This window comes from Pieris brassicae, chromosome 11 (assembly GCF_905147105.1).
Source record: "Pieris brassicae chromosome 11, ilPieBrab1.1, whole genome shotgun sequence".
Lineage (NCBI taxonomy): Eukaryota > Metazoa > Arthropoda > Insecta > Lepidoptera > Pieridae > Pieris > Pieris brassicae.
The window spans coordinates 9,465,567-9,491,007 of record NC_059675.1 but is presented as its reverse complement, the minus strand read 5'-3'; the positions used below and the strand labels follow the sequence as shown (position 1 = coordinate 9,491,007).

General features: G+C 33.4%; 1 protein-coding gene across 1 annotated transcript in view; it reads right to left on the bottom strand.

Moving 5' to 3' along the window:
• Positions 1 to 2,192: 2,192 nt before the first annotated feature.
• Positions 2,193 to 25,441, bottom strand: part of LOC123716490 — a 61,653-nt gene continuing 38,404 nt past the window's right edge. Inside the window, 7 exon segments of the mRNA XM_045672252.1 lie at positions 2,193 to 2,322; positions 2,395 to 2,548; positions 2,551 to 2,698; positions 3,707 to 3,861; positions 3,997 to 4,054; positions 4,056 to 4,175; positions 4,345 to 4,502. Coding sequence (XP_045528208.1) covers positions 2,193 to 2,322; positions 2,395 to 2,548; positions 2,551 to 2,698; positions 3,707 to 3,861; positions 3,997 to 4,054; positions 4,056 to 4,175; positions 4,345 to 4,502 — 923 coding nt within the window.

The following is a 25,441-nucleotide window of genomic DNA, read 5'->3' as shown; positions in this document are numbered from 1 at the left end:
ACTTGTTTTGCCCATTATTTTTTCGTTATTTTGACTGTACGAGTAAAATCTACTGAAATAATAAATGTTTTTTGAATTTCAATTTTTGAACTCTTTGGTAACCTAATGTAGTATATTGCATTCATTTGCCATTTGTTTTTATTTTATTTATTTATAGTTTCTGTGAAATCATTAAAATTAAGTCAATAAGTAAAGAAAGAACAAGTGGAAAGAAAACTTACACGGGTTTTAACTCAGTTCGGAAGCTTTCAACTTTGGCTGGCCTGATTTTTACTTAGAAAATCTTTGCTTCGTGTGCTCTTACGTCAGCTTAATTATTAATGCTACAAATATAAGACCGTTCAGAATATAAAGATAAGAAAACTATAAATACCAGGTATTTTGTATGAAAACGTATTAGTTCGTTTATGATATTTTTCTTATTTGCCATAGCTCTAGCACTTTGCATGTGTTATTGTGCACATAACAAAAAATGCTTTCTTGAGATGAAATAATTTAAAATATATGGTAAAAAAAAATAATTATAAATAAATAATTAATCAATGTTACTAATTATTGCTCAACTTTCATTGGAAAATTATTGACTATACCATAATTTTTATCATACATTTATTGGGCTTTTCATCTTTTTAGACGATAAAAAAGTGTCGGAGAGTTTATTGCCAGTTCTTCTCGCCCGTTTTACGCCCTTCGTTTGAGAGCTGTCAGTAAATGTAAAATTGGAATCGTTTAGTATTTGGACTTTCTAAGTCTTCATTGTGTTAAATTAATAATTAAATTACATTTTGTTAATTAAAATAATTTTGAGTCCGTTTGCTAAAGTTACTTAACAAAATGAAATACATAATATCTAGAACTTAAAAATATACCCTTAAAGAGAAAGTTTATATTTATATGGAAAGCAACGGCTGGTAATGCAGATACTTTGGTGAATTTATATGTACAATATTTAAGTTATTTAAATATAAAATACCTTAAAAAAAGTTTTTTCTTTTTATATATGATTTGGTTGCATTTAAAATTACGATTGTGGTGGATAAAGATTAATTTGTTCGCTTAACGCGCTGTCTCACCTCCGAATCTTCCCCATAGCCATTTATTTTCATCGTCGTGGATTTTATTCATTTATATACTATTTAACCTATAGTAAAAACGTATCATTAACGACTAATAATATACATGTACACGCCATCTTGAATATCTTATCTACCTGATATCACTTAAATAATACTGAATGCATATAACTTATCACTTGAATGTACAAAATAACAATAGAGCAGTATTACAGTGTTACCCTACGTGGGCCACACGGGGTGCAATTGATTGTTAAGGAGGTTATTCCAAAATTATTGAATGATTATTTGAATTTGAGGTTTACATTATATGTTTTGAAAAATTACTTAGTGTACGCTAACAACTTTCTAGTGATTTCTTCCTAAAGTGGGGTAAAGTTTCTTAAGTAAACAATTTCATTTTTTAATATTAAAAATTATGTAGAAACAATACAAAACAATTTTAGAAAGACTAAAATAAGGTGGGGTTTGCACAAAGAACTTTGGGAAACTCTGTATCAAAGTAATACAAGATTAACACGTACCTTCAATAATAGGCTAATATCGGTACTCGCTAACAAGGAACTATAATGAGGTCGTTTAACAACAAAGCCTAATTTTGATGTATATCTTTTAATAAACCATCGATGACGCAACTTGAAATTACGTGGTACGAAGACTCAATGTTGAAGTCACATGGTAATCTATTGTCTTTTTACATGGTAAACATTCCGGATATAATTGTTTATTTTTAGGTTACTTTAGGAATCAGTTTGTGTCTCCATGTTCTTGTGCCGTATGAATTCAGTTTAGTGGATATCGGCTTCACTGTGAATGTCCATTTCTGCTGGAAAATAGAAAACCATTTCTATTAAACTACTTATAAATATTTAAATACTTTTAATAATCTATATTTGGCTATAAATCTTACCTATGCAGGCGAGCTTATATTATATTATATATGCATGTCATATCACTCACAAAGTCCCAGCTTAGCAAATTCTTGTAAAATTCTTTTAAAGTTTTCGTTCAAATTGAATTATCTCATGATAAATTACACTTTAACATAAGTGGACGTTATCGTATTTATATACCGTCAAGCTTGTATCTAATGCAAGTACAGCAAGTGGCGTCATCATCTCAGACTCCAGACCATCGAGCAGCTAACACTCTATATCCCCGGTGACCGCGTACTACGACGGTCGCTACTATGCTCGGGGTGAGTGCTGTTGCACTATACATATATACTCCAATGTTACGGGTCAGGGCACTATATGAAATAGAAAAAAAATATTAGAATACAAAAGTATGATTTCAAATATTTTATCCCATTTGAAGTTACTTCTGTTCTGTGTCCGTTACGACGTGGTTTCTTCTTACACATTGCTACTAAGTGACGCAGAGAGTAGTAAGAATGGTTAGCATGACCAAGGCAAGAACAGCACTAACCAGCAAAGGCACACTGTTATCTTGGGGCCTTAGTTGTTGTGGAGATGCGCAGCGGGTTGTAACGATCGACCACGAGGATTTACAGCATATATAAGAAATGTATAACGTCCAGGAGAAAGTGAGTCGAGGGGAAATTGAGGTGTCCCATCATTGCTTGTTTCATAGACTGTCTCAGTTAATCCACGCCCAGAGATACCCTGTAAAACATTATGATCTCTTAAGCCTCAGTTCTTGTGTTTTTGAATTCAGAGAGTATTTTTATATTCAAACACAAAATTATTTATTCATTTAGGTAACACAATGTACACTTATGAACGTCAATAAAGAAATACATATTCATTTACTGCCAGTTCTCTAATCAAGGTCGTAGAACGGACGAGGAAAACAAGTGGCAATGTACACTCATTTTAATCGCCAAGATTATTGTTTTACAAAATGTTTGTAAGGAGCTACAACCATTATACCATGTTCCATATGACGTCTTAAGTAATTAATATTAAAAAGCAAAGATTTGTCCTCTATCAGTAGTAGGCATGGTGAAATAGGAGCACGCACTAACATTCTCGTGGGAACAACACGCAAATATCTAGTTGAAATAACTAACATCACCGCATACGCGAATTCAAGTCCGACCAGTTACCACATGTAGCACCTGTTCACGAGTATGACGCATGGCCAGCCATCGGCTCCGTCGCCATACATTAATTAGGGAAAGATATAACCCGACGCATAGACGCCTGGAGCCGCCTACTATCAAAACTTAAATGTATTTTGGGATGCTCCTTGTGTGGACACGTTTGCTCCGTCTCACCTCCCTCCGACAAACAAAAAAGCTATGGCGGCGGAAAATAATAAACGTCTTTCCTCTAACTTCGATTTTGTTCCCTTTGGAGTAGAGAAGCTTGAGTCGTGGGTTCAAGTGCACAGGCGCTAATTAAAGAGTTTAGATGGCGGGTGGTACATAGTACCGGTGAATCCAGAGTGCCTGGTAGCCAGTTTCCTCGCTCAACGAATAAGTTTCGCAATAGAGCGAGGAAATACTGCCAGCGGTAAAGGTACACTGCCACAGGGACCAAACTTTTTATATTTGTCTTGATTTTCTTTTTATTACTTTTTTATTATTACTAGCTTAAGAAAATTGTAAATACTCTTTATTTGATTGGTAAGTTTAGTCACATGAATAAAATGTTTTCGGTTTTTCATACTTGATCATTCATAGCAGAATCCAGATCATTTCGTTGTATTTCTTGCTGTTTAACCCCAAGGGCCTCCATTACAAACCACTGAGGGAGACCGCCGTTATGTCGTTCTCTATTTCGCAATTGCTTCATTCCTGCGTATCCTGGGTATCCAGGGTATCCTGATGCAATTTTTTTCTCTTCAATTGAAAAATAACTTCTATAGCTAGTAAAATATGTTGAAATGACAATTGTACTACTGCTTGCAATGTTTGAAATGACACAAATACCAAGTAATAATAAAAAGATAGCCTCACCAGCTGGCATGATCCTAAATAAGCAGGGTTCTCCAGGTCAGGAATGATATTGGGAACCAAATCCCAATATCATTCCTGGCCCAGTAGGCTGACCAGCCTAAACCCTCGTCATCAATATTAGGTAATCCATGGATAGCACTGCTACTTGAACCCATTGCTGTGACGTTTGATACAGGAATCTTAAAACAAAGAATGTCTCTTAATGAGTTTGAACATGAACCCTTCTCACTGACAGGCTCGGCTAATTTACAATACTTCATAACTTCCCTTGTTTTTAGAGAGAAGAGTAGTGAAAAAAAAGAGAGTTTACTTTATTTTAATTGTTTTAAATAATTCTGGTTAACTCACTGGAAGAACGTTCCTGGTCCCATTATAAGTCCAATAAAACTTAAGTGGTCCAGCATCTCTTGCGGGAAGAGCACTAACAGAACAGCGAGCTCTGACTTCACCGTCTGGGGCATCAGATATTTACTGAACAACGTTACCAGCAGAGCATTCTGGTCGAGCTAAAGAAATAGTTTAGCGTATAAGTTCTTAAATAAAAGTAACGTCGCGTAAATAATTATTAAACATTCTGTAATCAATTATGCTATCCGCCACATACACAACATCCACCGAACTAGAAGATACGATTTTTAGCTTTAACCCGAAGGATAAGAACACACGTACACAGTTCATCTTCCGACGGCAATTGATCAAAAAAAGCATGGACTTAATTTATGTGGTACGACTCGTAGAAAAGGAATGTCCTGCAAAAACTGTATGGAGCAGCTATGTCTAGGATAGGAGTATCGTCCTCAATTACACAGGCCATAAAATCAAGAAAAGTATTCACAAAACGCAAAACGTCCGCGAGAGTGGTACAACAGGACTGATACAAGGAACAAAAAAGCTAACCCCCACTGTAATTTATAAGGTAAGGTAAGCCTTATGTAAGGCGGAATGCAGCTGTACTCAGCGAGTCTTTAAGTTGCCGAAATTCTCCGGAACTTGGAAGAGTGCCATGTAAATAGGTAAAGGCGCACGTTGGTACATCGGGAAAAGAGGGCGCGGACGCTTTCGCGAGGGCACTCTCTGATGGCACTGAGACTTGGACGCAAATTGGTTACGACGCGTATCCGCTTTTTTAATTGCGACGGCTAACTAGAACTTAAGATACCTTAAACGAGCGCATTGCGGAGAGCGAAACAGCCTTAGTTACAAAAATGTTTTCAAATGTACAAACGTGGTATAAAATAAGTCAATTCAAGGCAATTCACACCCCACATAGTGTAAATCCTGATTGGCAACGGGGCTTTTTGACACTTTTTACACAGAGTCAAACTAAAGATAAGCCCCGTAGGCGACTGTGACGAAAGAACCGACTATATGGTGGTTAATTTACTTGTTGACTATACGATTTTCGAAAGAGTCAGGATCTGATGTGGTATCCGGCATGTTTTTCGGGCATTGGTTATCCATGCAATGGTTTTTTCCATTAAAATAACAGTAAGATACTCTATTCATTATGATTTTCCCCATCGAGAGCGCTGCGGTTTAAAAACGAATATAACAGCGGACTAAGTTAATGGAGCCTTATTATAAAGTTATTACTTTTACGGCATAACAAATTGAATTTTTATGTTGAATTAATTTAATACTAATTACCCAGTCACGTGTTGTCACGCTACGAGTCACGTCGTGTAGACTTAAGTTTCAATTTGCGTGAAACGACTTTACTTGCGAGATATCAAATCGTATTGTTTAATCCAATTCCCTAATCAAACTGTTTGTGAACCTTTATGGCAATCAAGTAGGTAATCGATTAATTATAAAAATCCGCACAATCAGCTATATATAAATAGGCATGCAAATGTGATATTAATTTTTATAATGTCATATAATGTAATAAGAACCTTCACATAATATTATAACACTCTACTCCCCTGCCATAGTGTCCAGGGACTTTTTATCTCACAAATTTTTCCAAAATAAAAATAAGATACATTTCATTAATTTCACTAGTTTGCGAATGGCGGGCTACGCGTCGCGAAATACATCGGCTACATCGGTAATATTTTTATTTACAATATTTATGGGCGAGCCGGGGCGTAATAATAAGTTAATGAAACCTTCCCCTTGAAAGCATTACACGGCAGTGATCTATAACTTCTAGGAAGGTGATTAAATATTCTGATAGCCATGGTTGGTTTGATAGCGTAACATTTTTTTATAGAACGGGGGGAAAACGGGCAGGAGGCTCATCTGATGTTAAGTGATACCGCCGCCCATGGACACTCTCAAAGCCAGAGGGCTCTCGAGTACGTTGCTAGCCTTTTAAGAATTGGTACGCTCTTTTCTTGAAGAACCTTAAGTCGAATTGGTTCGGAAATATACTTCACTATATAAACTTGGTACTGTCAAAATACCGAGTTCGTAAAAAAATGGTAAAACTAAATTAATATATATTTAAAGAGATTTCAAATTGTATGTGTACATTATCTGAATGAACTGGTCGTTGTTTGTTTCTAATTCAAGTTGGTTTCCATGCGATGATTTCACTCCTTTATTTCGGAAGAATTTATTGGCGGTTCTACGCACGTAGTTTGTCGGGGTTCAGAGCATTCAATCAATATATAATAAATAAAATATTAAAACACGAAGGTGAAACCTTAAATATACTATGTGGTAATGTTAAACTTACATATTTTAATTAGTTTTCATTTACCATATTAATTTATGTCAAACGACGAATAATACCTATTCCAGGTTTCTCCGTTGGATTAACAATTTATATTAATCTCAACATTGTAGATTTTTACATTATAAAACACTCGCTATAAAGAGTACCTTCCTGTACAGTTCTTCGTATTGTTTAAAATTACCTGGTTACTGAGTAAATATTAAAACATTTTATTATTTATTTAAAAATAAAAATTCGTATGGCTAAACTGAGTAATATATTTATTTAGGGATCATGTAACATTTTAATATGTAAAAAGTCGGGATTGTTCAAACACTTATGAATCGAGATTTTTACAAAAAAAAAACATGGTTTTTGATTGATTATATTTCTCTCTGTCATGCAGAGAAAACTGACTGAAGAAAACGTTTATAATACGTTTCTATTAAAATTTATGAAGACTTTTCACATGTACCTTATTGTAACAAGTTAACCTTAAATATTATCGTAAAACTTAATAAAAAAAATAAAGTTTAATATGTTTGTATTTAAAGTCCGACTGTGTCCGACCGATATGTGATTTAATGGCTGTATTGTACTATTTAAAAGAAAATAATATAATAAATGTAGTAAAGATAAAATATATTTAATTATTGCAAATTGTTAAATATGTATCAAAATAGTACCACTAGCGACATCTAGTTATATATAAAGAAACAACTACTTTGTGGGTCTATGCATGACTAATGATCTAATAAAACTTTTAGTCTGTGGCGAGTACTTGTAGTTTCAATACAAAAAAGGATTCCTCGCCCCAGACTTTGGAGTAAGTTACTTCAGTGCAGTCTGTATAAACAAGCAAATAATAAGGGTAGAACACTGCACAAAATGTTACCTTTAAGTAATTAAAAGCACGAATGCTTCTCAAATCGTGAACATTGTAATTTAATTAATTATTGTGTGAGTTAGTTACGTACATTTTCCATGTGGTTAGAATTTGAGGAAAGCTTAGCAAATAAAACTAGAATGCTTTTGAAGCTCGCCGCCTTATAACATGTAGATACATGGTATGGTATTAGTAGCCGTCCAATAGCGAGGTAGATCGATGTTAAAACCACAGTAGCATTTACAAAATTTCATATCTTTTACCAGTAAATATGACGAAATTTGTAAGTGTCATTGATTATAAAAAAGTAAAATATCTTTATGAGTCGGATATGCAAAGATAATCGTATAATTAACCGAAAAGCAGTCACCGACAGCATATGTCTAACATTTACATTATTTAAAGACAAGTCCTCCGCTATATGTCTGTCTGTTCGCGATAGTCTTTGCGAAGTTGAGTCCTAATCTTTTATATCAGGTGGCGCAATAGAACATGAAAAAAATAAATACAAAAGGTATACTTGAACTAAAATATAGGATGATTAGGTAATTAAATGTAGTTTATTTTTAAAAAATAACATCATCTAAATGACGGCCCTCTCGAAGACGGGCAAATATATATTTCCTCTATACGCGAACGCAAATTTGTGAAAACTCTGCAATAGCTCTGCAATACGATTAAATATAATCGTATCATTTGGACGAACAGATTCATGTAAAGTTTGTAATTTAATGAACAGAATATAACATAAAACTGAATTGAATAAGTCTAAATTCATTGTCCATTCACAACGCGTCCGACTAAGTCCGCACAAAGTATGCTATAGTACAATTATCACGTTGTTTGTATTGTAACTTTGTTTATTGTTTAGTACGTGCGTTTATAAACTGTTAACAACCATACCTTGCTAGTCACTTTCATTTAAATAAAACAAGAAAAAGTAAACAGATAGAAAAGTATATATATATTTTTTAATTAATTTTGTGTAAACACTGCTATTCCTGAGAGAAGTGTAGTGCGAAACTGTAGTATCTGATTTGTACTTGATGGTACTCTGTCTAACGGTAAATCAATAACATTACCTATTTTTATAAGTAATGTTATACTAAAAATGTACATTTTTATCTTTTAAAATTCAATTTTAACTTACAAATAACTTCTAGTACTATAGAGTTTTCTAGAGCTCCAGTTCTCAGCCACTATCTTCTCGTCTTATACGCCAAGTCAGCGGAGTAATAGTTTAAAACTAAATAATATAATTCTAACGTGATTATTATTAACGATCTGTAACTAAAATCATTTTGTCAGAGGACAATATGAAATGATAGAAAAATCTTTAACAGTTTACTCACAATGTCCGTCGTTTTGTAGCCACAACCACTGATGCTACGAGCCTCTACGATAGTTCGTAGCTGTTATGTAGACTATAAATGAATCCGCCATAATCGAATCAAATCTTATGTTATCTTCATTATCAAATTGTTATATAATAAGTTCTTTTTTTAACTATTGCGCTGATAGTATTCGAGCTATAGCTACCCCCTAATAAATATTGTAATACAGTCAAAATCTGTTATAAAGATATCGAAGACTACTCATATATGGTCGTAAAACCCGATAATCGTAACAGCCAATAAAGTTGTTATTAAGTACCTAATACCATATAATTCAGCCAGGTCCCGGTCAATATAACCGGTATATTTTTCTAAACGACTTTTTGACTGTATTTTGGTTACTATATTGATCTGTAAATGTTTATTATATATAAACGTATGAACGTAATTGTTGGGCATTTATAAACCAGTCGATGTTTGGGGCTGGTTTTGCCCGCGCGTTGTGCAAACGAATGATCTTTCGTGGCTAGCGCGAGTCGCTTCGCTTCCAGTTACCCTTACATATTGAGGCTTCACTATTAAACAACATACCAATATATTAATTCATTGTTCTTACTAAACAATTAATATTAGATAATGTTGCATACATATTTTATCTTTATTTAAACATATCTTTAAAAATGTGGGTCTTTCTTGTTTCTTTTAATTATATTTTCACAAATAACAAAAAAATAGTGCACCTAATAAATAGTGTCAGCCTTTACTTGAAAGCTTTTACTTGAAACTGGCATAAAGTCGAAACTATTGCAATAATATATAATAAGCTTGGGCTTTAGTGAACCATGACTTCGTGCGTTCCAACACCGCTTCTACTTCCTTTTCTATGATCGATATAATTTGTCATAACGTGTATAAAAAACGTATGGAATCTGGAGAATGTTAAATGCAAAAAATTACAACGTCTGAGACTTGAAACAAATACTGCGTATACTCCATTTAGTATAGACCTCAAACTATAACTTTGCACAACTTCGGCCTATATGGCAGTCACGGATGTTGACGCGTCGAATCAAGGTTAAAATATTCGGATCCAACGTCAAATCTGTGCTGCTCTATGGGTGTGAAACGTGGAAGGTCACCAAACACATCTTGCACCGACTCCAAGTCTTCGTTAACCGCTGTCTTCGCCGTATTCTGAACATCTACTGGCCTGAAAAGATCTCTAACGAGCAACTTTGGGAGCGCTGTCGAGAAACCCCGATCAGCCAGCAGATCAAGCGACGCAAATGGAATTGGATAGGCCATACACTCCGAAGGGATCTCAATCATATTCCCAAGCAGGCGCTTGATTGGAATCCGCAAGGAAAGCGGAAGCGTGGCCGTCCCAAACAAACCCGGCGCCGAACAGTTGCGGACGAGGCAAAGAGAGCCGGAAAGACTTGGAGCGAGGTGAAACATGAGGCTCAAGACCGAACGCGATGGAGACTCACTGTGGACGCCCTCTGCCCCACCTAGGGGTTATAGGACATTAAGTGAAGTAAGTAAGTCAAACTATAACTCCACATACGTATTTTAGACTAATGTACTTACAATAAACTTTAAGCGAAACATCTTTGACTAAGTGCTACAATAGGGGCGGGTCAACTCTGCACCGTAATTTTGCCCCACTCATTTCACGTGACCATATTGTGGCCACCCAGATCTCCCGACTTAACCCCTGGTGACTTATTTACGGGGTTAACTCAAAGCAAGAGTTTATGATACCCCTCTTATGAATTTTAAGCAGTTGAAGACTAAAATAACGACAGAAGTGAGAGCCATATCACTTGACGTCCTGCGCCGTGTCTCTGCAAATTAACTAGTCCGCTTTGAATACTGCATTAGCCGTGATGGAAGACATATTGACGGTGTTATCCGCACTAATATATTATAATTTATATCGTTATATTTATAAAGTTTAACGTAGGTGCTGAGACACCCTACATTAACTGGGTTGGATAATATTGGCTAATATAAGTGAAATCTATAGTGTCGATTTATATAAACTCTTTTTCAGATATTTATTTCTTTTATCCTGATGACTTTATTTGTGTAAATTTTTTATTAAACAATTAAAATTAAAATAAAAACGAAGCGGCAATTATTTTTATTAAATAAGAAATATAAAACTTAAACTATGTAGTTTCAGGCGCTTACCAATGACTGTTAAATTGATTTTATATTTTTTTATAGGAGCATCAATATAGTCTATCCTACATCTATACAAAGCTTCGTCATACTGAGTAACCTTCTTAACAACTAGAGGGGCTGCGGTAGTATTTGACTCGTTTAGGTTAAAGTGAGCTCATGTTTCGAACTCGCCTGCCAGAGCCCAGTGTGTTGGTGGTCCATTTCTAAAGCCTACACTCAAACAATACTTTAAATTTGTGCTATTGTAAATTACAAGTAAATGATGACGTCTTTATAAGAGTTGTATGGCCCGCGGTATCACAGTTTATTCCATTGTAGCTTTATCTTATATAGCCTCCATTAAGGGACGATTCCAGATAAATCAAACACACAATCGAACTCTTCTATTTTTTAACAATTGTTTAGTAAGATAAATATGTATATATGTCAGGGAATATTGTGATTATCAGGATATGTTATGATGTTAAGATCAAGCCAGTTGATTTTAATGTTGCTTTGGTAAATCATTGAGATTTCTTTTGTAGTCCAGGTGGGTTGACTTTTGACAGTGCGTATAGGGAACGCGGGACAGTTCTGATGGAGTACCGATGGAGTCATAAATATATTCGAATTAGGGCGGCGGTCCGGTTAAACGAACTAATAAACGATTTACATACACAATCATCATATATTAGTTTCGTTAAATTAAATACAGTATATACAAGAGTACTCTTCTATGTGAACGATAAAATGCAAAGAGCCCTTTGTATGCGATGCGACGTATTGTTAGAATGTGGCTGAATTTTTTTTCCAAATGATAGAGCACAAGTGATGCCAAATTGTGCGCACTTCCTCCATTGACTCATTTTAAAACAACTCTTTACATCTGGGTGCAGTATATGTACATATAGTAAACAAAATTACGACAAAGCAAGATGTAATCAATTTATTTATATTTGCAGTTACAAATTTTTAGTATGCAGGTTCGCGCAGTGTGAAGATCGCCAGCTGTGACTCAATCTGAATCCATCATTTTTTTCGCCATTTTCAGTTTCTAGCTAGAAAAAGGTTCTTAGTAAACCTCTCTATAAACAAAACATAGTAATAAATGCAGATCTGACACTACAGATTTTGGTGAGGTATAAAAGACGGAAATAACATTTAATAAACACTTAAACTGGGGTTTGCGCAAGTAAATGCATTGGTCTAGAAATGAACCCCACCAAAACTAAGTTACAATGACCAGTTTTTGCCAATGCCACGTCTCTTGAATATGCGCTGAACTACATATACCTAGGTAAGCAAATATCGTTTTGCCAAAATCGACATGTGGATGAAACAAACAGACGAGTAAACCTAGCATGGAGCAAATTTTGAGTATTAAAAGAAGTTCTGAAATCCGACGTTAGCTTAACTATAAAAAGAACAGTCACGGACACATGCATACTTCCATGCCTGTCATATGGATGCCAAACATGCCATTTTTAATAAGGCGTTAATAAATAAGATTGGAGTATGTCAAAGGGCTATGGAGCGCTCGATTCTTCAATTGAAACTAAAACACAAGGTTAACGATGTTTTACGAAGCCGTACGAAAAAAAAGACGTTGATGATATACAAAAAAGTTAAAATCGAAATGGGCCGGTCACATTGGCCGCATTTGTCACATCACAAATGCAGATAGGTCAAAAATACCCTTAATTGGAATGGCCCAGTGGGAAGAAAAAAGAGATGCCCACCGAAAACTTGAGAAGACGAAATAAAAAGGTTAGCGGGGGAAAAAATGTAAATTGGCGCAAAGAATAGGGACAAGTGGAAGAATTTGGAGGAGGCCTTCACTCCGTCGGAGGTGGAGTACTAGTAAAAACATATCTGACATGGACGTAGTGTAACTATGTGTACTCGTAAATTATATTCGCTGTGGTTTTCGGAAGGAAGCAATTCAGTACCGCCCCTGTACTTGGAATCGCTCCAGGGAGCCAAGAAAAATATTTGATCTAAATTACTCGCCGAATCAATAAAGTTTATTTATGAAATATGTAGACTGTGTTTTTAACTTAAGATATTTCATATATCAATAACATGCAAATTTATGGTGGAAAAATATGTAATCTATTACAATGTTGCTTCATTGGAACTCCATAGACAATAAGAATAGGCTAAAATGAGTAAAGCGTACATATACTTAACATACACACATACATACCATATCTTCTCAAGTTAAGACTACGAGAAGATATGATATGAATATTATAAGAACAAACTTGTGCTCTTGCGTCGTCGGTAATAAATTGATTAACGACCAGACATCAAAATGGGCAAGTTCTCACTGACGTTTTGCGTAAGGAAAGGCTGAGCTTATACTAGGAAAGCTTGATAAATTTCAGCCTAGTTCCAAGTGCATAATATGGTTCTATAACGTTTTGTATAACGTTAATATTTATTTCCGTAAAATGAAAATAAATTTACAACTCATATAATAATTTACCTTACACAAAAAATTTCATCTTATTTATTAGTATTAGTTTACTCACTTAAAGGAACTGAGGAATTAAAATTAATTGCACCTTAATTATTCTACTTTCTGACCGTTAAATGTTGAAACATTATGTAAAAGGAAGATTCAAGTTATTTAGATTATTGTAACTCGATTCGTTTTAAACTTTAATATTACTTTAATTTGTGTTTTAAACTTTGTAGTTTAAGTTCTAATTTTTTATTAAACAAATTTGGAATCGTTCGAAAAAATAGTCACGTTTCTAGCTTATGTTAATAATTATTTCACAAGTATTGCAGTTTAAAAATGATAATATACACTTTATTCCAAGTAAACTTGATACTTGCTTGTAAAGAGTGTCTCAGTAAGACTACACTTTTTCATTTTAAAATAAAAACAATTATTTTATGACAGAGTCGTGATATTTGTATTGTAAAGTATTGTTAAGAGACATATTCCCATATTCCATGAATAAAATATTCGGCAAATTAAGTTCTAAATTTATTGTTAAATAATTTTAAGAAATATTTAATTAAGTTTGTTATGAAAGACCTGGTAACCCTGACACAGGTATTTTTTACTTAAAAAATTCCCAAATCTTGTACATTGTAATGCAATTGTACTTAAAATGAATAAACACATATATAATTTTTTTAAATATTCGTCAAATGACAGGCCATTACGCTTTTCATGAAATTTTCCATGACTTTTGCACAGAGATGTGACCGTATCTCACCGATGACGCGTTAGATTCCGATTTGTTCGGAATTGTTTCGGGTTTATGCGAATAATTCACTATTGGTTTGAGCTCCTGAGTTAACTGAATCTTGTACGCATGAAGTTGGAGGTCTTTAGTCAAAATTCGCTGCGTAGTGCCTTGTAAAATTTGAACATATTGAGAAAGATGTCGAATTGATGCTTTCGGGTTTTCGGCGACACACGGCGTTTAATAGATATATTTTAGAAAATACTGTGCTACACCTACCAGCTTGATATTTGGAGATACAAGTGTTAGTATAAAATAACACAAATGCACTAACAGATGCATTATGTAGGCTATATTAAAATGCTACACTACACTACCGTAGTGTCGGCGGCGGTTGGGATAATTGCTTTGTTGTTACTCCACAGTAGCAGCGCTCTTAGATTAATTTGAAATTTTCGTGAAAGTTTGTTTGTAAAACAAGGTTATGTAATTTTCCATAAACAATCGCTAAATAACTTAGCAGTTTTATGTGATTTAAAAAAGCGTTAATTTTCCCATTCCTTAGCATTCTGATGTCCTATTCTAAGCTGTCAAACCGATCGCACACGGTTGAGTGTTAGACGACTAGACTTTTTACTTATTAACTCTACCGCAATTCATCGATAAATTGCTAGAGTGAAATATAATTATTATTTTTACATTGCAAGCCTTCAGTTTTCATCGCAATAGATGATTTCCTGTGAAAAATAAATCGTCGAAAAAACTTCTTCCTTTCATTATATTAATTACTTATTTGAAACGTATTCGTTATGTGATTTTTACAGACAATACTTTCACTTGGAAACATTACATTGTAAAAGCAGTGAACAACAATAAATACTTTTTTAGTGAATTCCTGCAACCTCTTAGTAGGCCATAAGGCAGACACCTTTCATATGTGTTAATTTCAGAAAAAAAAAAACTATTCTATCTCTGGGAAGCGAAATCAATAGTCGAAGATTTCGATAGCATAGAATCACAAAGGATTTTCACATATTTAAGCGGTTATTAAACTTTAAGCATAGTTATCGATAAATATGAAGTGATATAATAATATAGCTATTATAAAATATGCATGATTCAGAAGATCATGGTTCATGCATTCAAAGATAAGTAACGATATAAATCTTGCGACACGGAGTTTAATATACTTCTTGGACTTAAATAAAACTGTTAAAATGAAACGCTCGTCATTCCGTCGTCTCGTCGAGTTATTTCAAAGTTTTAAATTCATTTAAGCATTCTAAATCTCTTTTGTATAGGTTCATAATAAACGAACTATATTTTTTTACAATACCTCACTTATCTGCTATTTGCTTTTACCTGACATTTTACTTGAATTCTAAACTGAATGCTGAATTCTTGAACATTTTAATATAATTAATATTGTATACTATAATATTTTTAAACAAAACAATTTTAAACAAAACAATAAAGTAAATGAAATTAGTAACGTTAGTAACCTTAAACATAGAAAATATTTTAAAGTTCTTCATTTTTATAAAACACAATCATAGTCGATTTGTTTAAAGTTTAAACGAATACATCTGCACATTCTTAACTGTATTATTAAATCACAAAATAATAATCATTCAACTGGTTCGTGTATTGCAATCCTAAAAGTCCTTTGTTACGCCCGCTACTTGGGTTCCAGCCAAGCTATATGCAATATATATTTGGCAAACAATGGGATTTTCATTTAATATTGACATGCAAATTATCTAACAATCCCTAGACAGGCAGAATTATAGTGTAATCCCCAGGTTTGAATCCCAATCGCAAGTTCTCAAGATCCCTGAAAATCTAGGCTCAAATCAGTCCTGTGAAACAAAAACCAACTTTTCTTTCTATGTTCACATTAAACATTCGCTCGCAACCTTGTCAGGAAAGCATTATCAGACCCAAGATTCCACATCTTGTGTGCAGCAGAGAAAGCTGCTTAGCTATTAGGAAAATAGATGCTCAAAAAACTGAAACAGAAATCTGCTATGGCCAAGCTTTGTAGCACCATTATTTTTTTATACGTTTTTTGAACTATATGATGTACATAAATCAGTAGTTTATCAGTAACATAAGAGAGAGAGACTTCAATAAACTATTGTATTTACCTGTAAGAATATTGCTTCGAATTCTAAATTTAGAATTCTAAAAACGTTACCACTCGCAATATAAATACTAAAGGAAATAATATTTAAGCTATTGGTATTAAGGAAATAATGGATGTTTATAATGATGCCATAGTAAAAGTCAAAAGTAATTTTAAAAGTTGAAATTACTGTATGAGATCGGGAGTTAAATTTGCGGACAAAGGCAAAGGAATAATACCTCAAGGCGGGGAGTGGGGTTGTTAAGTTACCTGTTTTAATGGCGCATCCGGGCTATAAACTAGGCTCTGGCAGTGCTAAGCTACACAATTTTAGAGCACTTAAAAATGACTGTCCAGCCTCTTACTGATTAGTATTTGATTTTTCAATTCAAATAACATTAAATTTGAATTTTCCACGGACTGTAATTGCGAGAGGTTGAAGAACTCGAACGAATATATATATATATAGATTAATAAATTAAGTTGTCAATTCAAATTAGGAGTATCGAGATCACAATTTAGTCTTAACATAATTCTAAAGTATAACTTATCTTAACTAGGCTTAATTTTAAAGATAAAAATCTGTGGTGATATCTTTTAATTTATAATTTTAATATATTTATTGACTTGTACACACTCGTAAATAAATTGTTGAATAACCTGAAGCATGCCCATAAAACTAAGGATTTACTTAGGCACATTGTAAAGCAGCAATCAGTATCTTATAACTAGTTTTTGAATTGATCTTTATGCTGGACTTAACTCATCATATGTCTAATCCGCCTTGGATTGGCAATATAACGAAAGTAAAGCTTTTTTCAGAAGTTTTGTTTCACACGCCGATGAAAAATATATTATATAAGGTATATTTAAATAAAAGTAGAGTAATTGAAATATAAATTACAGTCTTGAAGTCGTAAAAGTGACTACGGGACTATCATAGTGCAAGCGAACATTCTCTTTTATTACGGTAATTTTCTTTCAGTTATGACACATTGTCATCGAGAATTAGTTTCATATTATGTTAAATTTAATAAAAATTATATTATTCCATTTAAATCAATCGTATTTAAAGAGTTACACTACAGTTGTTTATGTAAAAACTGGTGTTAGATAGAAATAAAACTGAATCTCACATCATATTAGCATAGCATGTCAAAGAGAAATAATTCCACAGAAACAGTATTGTAGTAAGTTTATTTACCTAATAATAGTCGCTACTGAAATTAGATAAATTTATCATGAGTTTATACCACACGGTTACACTACGCACTTAAAGCTACAGATCTAATATCCTAGTTAAAATAATTTCATCCGAACAGTCTGTAGAATACACAATAACATGAATGCATTCAATTTTATTCCTAGGCTGAACAATTACACAGACTGTTGTTTATGCCGTGCTCGTTAATTAAGGTTCTGTATTCGATTTAAGTAACTACTTAGTAAGTAGTTAGATGAGACAATACAAATAAAGACTTGTCCTGTTGCAGTTTTACTTTCTTCTAAAGTGCAATAATAACCGTAGTTTTCATTGGACCTCATAGGAGGTAAAAGAAGGAGTGGTTTAATTAACTGAACTGTGACAAATGGGGACATGGGGTACGCGTATTTGATTTTTATGCAAACAAATGGTGCTTCATATAATTTTATTGAATAATGCTACTATAAAATCAGGTTAATGTTAACCTATATGAAACGTAACCTAAGAAATTCAACAATTTAAATAAATATTGGTTTGCTTAGACAATAAGAAGAAGTCTACATTTAATATGGATTGACATTTTAATTTCTTTCATGTTATTTTCACTGCCACACCAAAGCATTTATATGTTTGCTTTAAATATGTGAACAAAGCGTTAAATCCAATGCCACATTAATACGAACGAGAAAAAAATGTAGTCTCCATTCATTAAAATTTTCTCTTTTAAATTGATATTTGTAGTGCAAAAGCGGGCTATAAGAGCGATCTGTGGGTTGTCCCCACGGGAGTCAGTCCGAAGGAAGTTTAAGGAATTACATATTTTGAATTTGGCAAGTCAATACATTTATGAGAATATTTTGTATGTGCGGAAAAATATAGATATCTTTCAAAAGAATAGTAGCTTTCATAATTATAGCACTCGTAATAAAGACAAAATTAGCGCACCAACCACAAGGCTGCATAAAACGAGTAATTTTTTCCAAGTTAATTGTATGAGTTTTTTCAACAAAATCCCTAGTGAGATACAATTGTTGTCAATAAATAAATTTAAATCGTACATTAAAGTAAAACCGCTCCCGAAGGCGTATTATAATATAAATGAATATTTAAACGACCGACGACGAGTGCTAGGATATACATTGCTCCAGTAGAAAGAGGTAACACGACTGAATCTCTCGGCTGCATTTCCAGACTCCCGATCGTCAACATCCACGACTGTTTTAATGTAAAATGGGAACAAACCGTGATCCATGTGGTATTAAATTATTTCAGTATATTTAGGATTATTAATATATTCTTATAGTCCAAGTCCTCTCTAGTCTCTAGTCCGCCAAGTTCACATTACAATGATCGTCAAGCTCGCTTAAATGTCATGCTTGTGGCGGCGTCCATGCGTCGGGCTGTCTCTCTCCCTAAAATATAGCGAAGGGGCTGATGGCTGGCCAGGCGTGATACTCGTGAACGGATGCTACTTGTGGAGACTGGTCTTACTTGAATTTGTGTATGCGGTGATGTTAGTTATTTCGACTATGTATTTGCGTGTTGTTCCCACGAGAATGTAAGTGCGTGCTACTGTTTCGTCATTTCGTCAGCTGATAGAGGACAAATCTTTGTTTTTATTATTATTAATTACTTACGATATCATGTGGAACCTGGTATAATGGTTGCAGCTCCTTACAAACGTTTTGTAAAACAAAATCTCGGCGATTAAAAAGAGCGGCGGAGAGTTTATTGCCAGTTCTTCCCTTCCGTTCTACGCCCTTGATTTGAGAACTGGCAGTAAATGTAAAATTAGAAGCATTTAATGTATATTTCTTTTTTGACGTCATAAGTGTACGTTGTGTTATCTATATGAATAAATGATTTTTGACTTTGACTCCTCAAAACACATTTACGTTTCACCTATTTGTATTTTATATAGAAAAAAGATGTGAAGAAGAAATACATATTTATTTAATGATATCCTGTCCCAGCTTTGTATGTCTCGACATTTTTCTTACAAATCCGCATAATATTAGATAAGCATATATAACAGTTAAATATTTTTTGTAATCGGTGCAGTAGATATTGACCTTATTCATAATAAACAACAAAAATACACATCTAAGAAAAATAATAATAATTATATACTCTGTTACAGTTATTTTAGGCACACAAACCGATAGAATCGATAGATACGACGACTGTTTATAACGTAGATATACAGTGTTCGTGTGTTAATCTAGTAAGTGCACTAAGATACCGCTGTTTTATCTCCCCTAGATGTAGGAACCATTTGCTAAACTACAAAATAGAAGCTATATTCTCCTGTATCTAGTCCAATATCGATCAGATAATTTCATACAAGATACTTTTAATGAATTATTTCAATGAAATAAGATGTATATTTACAAGTTACTTTTGTTTTAATCAAGCAATATAGAATATACCTAGTCCAGCGATAAGTTCTGTTACAAATGAAAATGCATTTTTTTTAATGAAGTAATGTAATATTATAAAATTGATACCTACATATTTATTAAAGTCTCAGCAAAAATAAAACAATATTCTGTACGAAATGGCCACCTTGGGCTTTTATATCGGCCTTTAATCTGTTTGGCCACGAATCTACGCATCATTTCCAAGGGAAATTTCGGCACTGCTTGCTGTCACCGTAGCGTTTATTACTAAACGATGTCATGTCTTTAAAACTGACCAAAAGTCTAAAGGCCTGGGCTAGATGAGGACCAGTCTTCAACTATTATAAATTCCGGAACATTGGTAGCCAGGCTTGGGTACTTCGTGTCTTGTGACCAAGTGCAATATCCTGCTGGAAAGTCCATTGTATATTTTTTAAAAGTGTATTGCTGAGAGGGTGCACAATACAATCCAAGACAGTATCTTGATACACTTTGCCTGAGGTATTCACTCCTTTTTCACAAAAAAATAGTTTTGTGACTATTAGATAAGAGACGCCCTACGAAACCATCACTGACGCAGGATGATGACCATGTTGTACCTTTCCGACCATTTGAGCAGCTTCTTTAGAACTGTGATTGTACACTTTATCATTTTGCTTATTGTAGTGTTCTTCAATCGTGAATATTTTTGTAGTGAAACTTTTTTAGGCGCATGAGGGTAATTTTTGTAACGAATGAAATGCTGTAATAATAATATTAGCGTCACAAAAATGTGATTGAGACCGATTGAGACAGAGAGTGAGAAAGGGCGAACGTAGCATAAAGCAAATAGTCATGGTGCGAGAGTAGAACGACAATAAATGCTATTTCTACAAGATATTTAGATAATGTTGAAACACGAACTTTTATTGCATATTTTATTTATCATAATGCTTTAATCACTACAATACCAATAGAAATTGCGTCGAACAATGTAAATATCGAAGAAATAAATTAAAAAAATTAAATTTATAATTTGTAATAATTTTCGACACTTTTAATATTTTAATGACAATTAAATTCCTAACACAACCTTACTTTTTCCCTCCCTCTAAGTCTCTGAAATCTAAAGTTTGATATTTGTATAAATATGAACAAGACTAAAAAAATCGTTTGCCGACGAAGTTTCACTTGTGACTTGTGTACTTTGTATGCACGCATTTTTTTTTTCATCGGTAAAGAGGATATTTCTGTGCCTGCACCACTATCTATATATATATCTATCGCAACGGCAAGCGTTTTGATCCACTCTCTATAATTATAAAGATTGATTAGGGGCACGACCTGTATATCGATAATAAACACCGAACTTCAGGTCTTGTTTTATAATACGTGACAGAGTCCTAGTCTTCATTTCCTGCGATGAGATGTTTTGATTCCTGATGGGGCTTCGACGAAATCTGTCTTTTACAGCATAACAGCCTTTGTAATTCTAACAGCACGCGGAGGCCCCAATTTTTTTTGTTGATTGTACGATATACGGATGGAACTTGGCTGATACCAAGTTTTTAAAGTGTCCGGAATATGACCGACGGCTCTATACCCACTCTGTGCAAGGCCATCACTGGAATTTTATTTTCTTGAACATCTCATTCCATATTGTAAATTGGTAATTATCACGAAAATATATGTGAAATAGCGCAAAATTGTAAGAAGTTTTTATAATAATATACGTGTTTCAAATTCAAAATAATTAAAAAGTTGAAAAAATGCATTTTCATTTGTAACATAGCTTATGGCCAGATTAGTGAAAAAATTTAAAAGATATACAAAACCATTTTTAATAGTAGGTAATAACTTTCTATTAATATCTCATATTTTCATAGATCGCAATTTATATTAATTAGAATAAGAATAGAATAAGTAAATATTCGTGACTTTAACATAAACGCCTGACCCTGTATAACTGTAATCCATATCAGTTTTATAATTGGAAGCTAGCCACGTCGCTAGAGAGCCGACAGGTACAGTTAATTACCTCCGTATTTACGAGACATGGGAATGGCTTCACACGCCCGGTACAAATCCAGACGGATTTATGTCTGTAATGCAGAACCTGCCTCACTTGTGTGAGACGGTTTGTGGTCTGTGGTTTGTGGGGTGAGTGGGTTTTATTTTTATTGAAATACGCATAGGGCTTTACCCTGAGCTCAATTATTATCAGTCGAATTTGGCTTACAACAGTTCGGCATATTATGTCTAATTGAATATCCTGTAAAACATAATTATAAATAATGTTAGCTTTTTAATCATACAAACCCTGTTAATTTTAGTTAACTGGCACACCCGGGCTATTACTAAAATTTTAAAGTGAATATTGAATCAGTGAAGAAAAGTGTAAACAAAAGTGCCCAACTGAAGTAATTCTAATACTACCTATATCAAGTTAACAATAATATTTAAAAGTTCCCTATCATTCCCGTGTATGGAATTTTTTTTATTCAATGTCAAAGGTCAAAAAATGAGTTTTTCGCCATTTCCAGCAAAACAGTAAGTTTTATCATAAAAGTACCTTAGACAAAAATACTTTTTTTTCTACATACTTTTTTTTGACCTTTGAATTTGAATATTTTTTCTTTTTTTTCTTTTTCTTCTTTCGGGAATGATGGGGAACTTTTAAATATTATTAATAATTATGTTTTGTAAAATTTTACTGATTTTCAGCTTGTTGGGACTTTATGTACCTTCACTCTCATTTTTTGGTCTAAATTGACGGGACTATAAAGATATGACACTGTCATCGCGAATATCCATAGTTCACAACGTGTCAACGCCTTATGTGATAATTTATTGTGACCCTGTGTACAGTGCTATGAGCAAGTGTTACCATAATATTTGGTGCGTTTAACATAGAACGTTTAAGTAGTTAATTACTGGTCATTATATTCCCGTAATCTGACAAACAGGGCCTAATACAAGACGTCAGATATTGTTATGATCAATGAATTGTTTTCGAAATCAGAATGTTTTACGTAATATTCTTAATTCAATTTCAAGCAGAATTAGATTTGTTTTGTTTCAAATAGTAAAATATCTTGTACCAAAATTAGTAACCATTTAACACTTACGTATATATGGGCATCCTGTCGTCATTTTTGAACTACATGGTCATGGCAACATCCCTAACTGACGCAGCCAGGTTACAAGGCAGGCGAGTCTCACTCCCTGGTACTGACCATATTTGAATCACATCCGTAAAGATAATTAGTAATGTTAATATACTTGTTTTAGTACTTTGTTTTAGTTAGGTAGCGTACATAAACTCTTAATAACTAATATTTATTTAGTAAACACTTAAATAATTAGGTCTACTTGAAGCAAATTTTGATATTGCTTTAAATAAAAGTTTTAAAAAGCATTTGTGCACTTTAATGCCGAAAATCCTAGTTCAAAACTTTTCAAAATGTGACTCGGATTTTTTTAATATATTTTTAGTACAAATGGGAGATTTAAAATTCAAAAAGCTGCAGAGAGGCGAAAGAACATCACGAGTGAGCTCGGAAGTGTCCATTGTTCGTGGGCAGTATCGCATTAGTGCTTCCTTTACATTGCGTGTTACTTTCATACAAAACGGCATAACGTTATTCGACGTTTTATATAAGATGTTGTTATAAATAAATATGATTTTAGTATGTGTATTTAATCGAAATATCTATGTACATTATGATTTTTGAATTCCATTTTATTCACCGAAATTTCTCAATCATATCACCCTATTCCAAAACATCACTTTTACGTGTTTGAGACTACTTAAAATAAATCCATGATGCAAGTCGTAATCATGCATCGTTTATGAACAATTTATTTGTTTATATAACTATTGTATTCATTAACACATTAGCCGAAGAACCGATATCCTAGAGACCGAGTACCAGTCAACGAAGTGTTGGATGGCCACCCACTAGATAGACTGATGTTCTGGTGAGGATAGAGGGAAGGAGTGGAATGCACGGGGGAGGTCATATTGGAAAATTGGGGAGACGCTACTGGACAACAGGAAACTATCGAAAAAGCAAACATTTATGTATATTACACGGCAAACTACCTTTAAATTTATAGCACTAGCTTCTTTTTTGGTTCGTATCATACCTTCTACATCTTAAATCTCTCTTATATACATATATAATATATGTATATCTTTTGAGGTTGTTATCATCTATACTAGATTTTTATTCTACCTAAACCTAAAAGTAATCCTGAAGTATGCACCTTGAAGCACACTAACTCGTCCTAGTAAGATTACGAATGTAAATGCTGCATCACAAGAAAATCTTGAATTTAACGACGCCTCAAAGGCTTTGTCGTTTTCACCCACGAACACTTAACAGAATACACGCGTCGATCTTTGATCTCGACGAAGACTCAAAGATTAAGTTTTTGTATTCAGACGATTAACCTCTATAGCTTTTAAACACTCACGCCCGGTACATTTATATTGATATTCTAAGAATATTATTACGTAATATGTTTCATGTAACTTTGTTCTTGAATTATTTGTGTTGCGAATGCGAAAAATGCGAAGCTTCCCTGTCACACGTCTGTGACTTACCAGGGACTAACCTCAATCGGAATTATATTGTACATAGCAAAACAAATAAAGTTTTATTTTTAAATGATTAACTATATTCTTGTAACCAAAGTACATAGAGTAAATTGCAAAGTGGCATATGCGAACCTATATTGGTTCATTTAAAGGCGCTGATACAAATTGAAGAGAATTGTTACAGTCAATTGTGGTAAAAGTTATGGCCGATAGTTATTGAAATTGTTATAATTATTATTGCATTTATATTATGTAATTATTGTAGCAGTATTAAAAACACTGCGTACTCTTCCCTCAAAGATATGCAACGCATCAGACTATCCAACGCATCTAAATGGGTATCTATCGACTGCAGTAGATACCATTTTCGCTGACTGCAAGGTCGTTTGACCCCCATAATTATCATTCAATAACTCAAATAATCACTTGGTATACTATGATTAGGCTTAATCTATTAATCATAATGTAATATTATATACCATGTAAAATATTTTTTCAACGCCTAAAAGTTAAACAAATTATAAAATGGCGTTTCATATTATCTAGTAAATAACAAATCCTATTTGTGCTATTTTAACTAAAGTAATGTACCAGTCTTTTTTTTTTCAAAATAAGCGTAATCACTATTAGACAGATAGCAACGAATAAGAGTGTGCTCAAAACGGTAAAATTATACTGATTTAGTTTTTATTCATAAAAGGAAAGAGACATTTATTTTTTGAGTTTCTGTATGATATTTAAAGTATTATTATTATAAATATTATTTTAAATAGTTTAGATTGTATGAAACAAAAATATCTAAGTGAAAATAAATATTTACAAATTTTATTGAGAGGATACGTTGATGAAAAACAACTCGAAACGTCGAGTTACGAAAATAA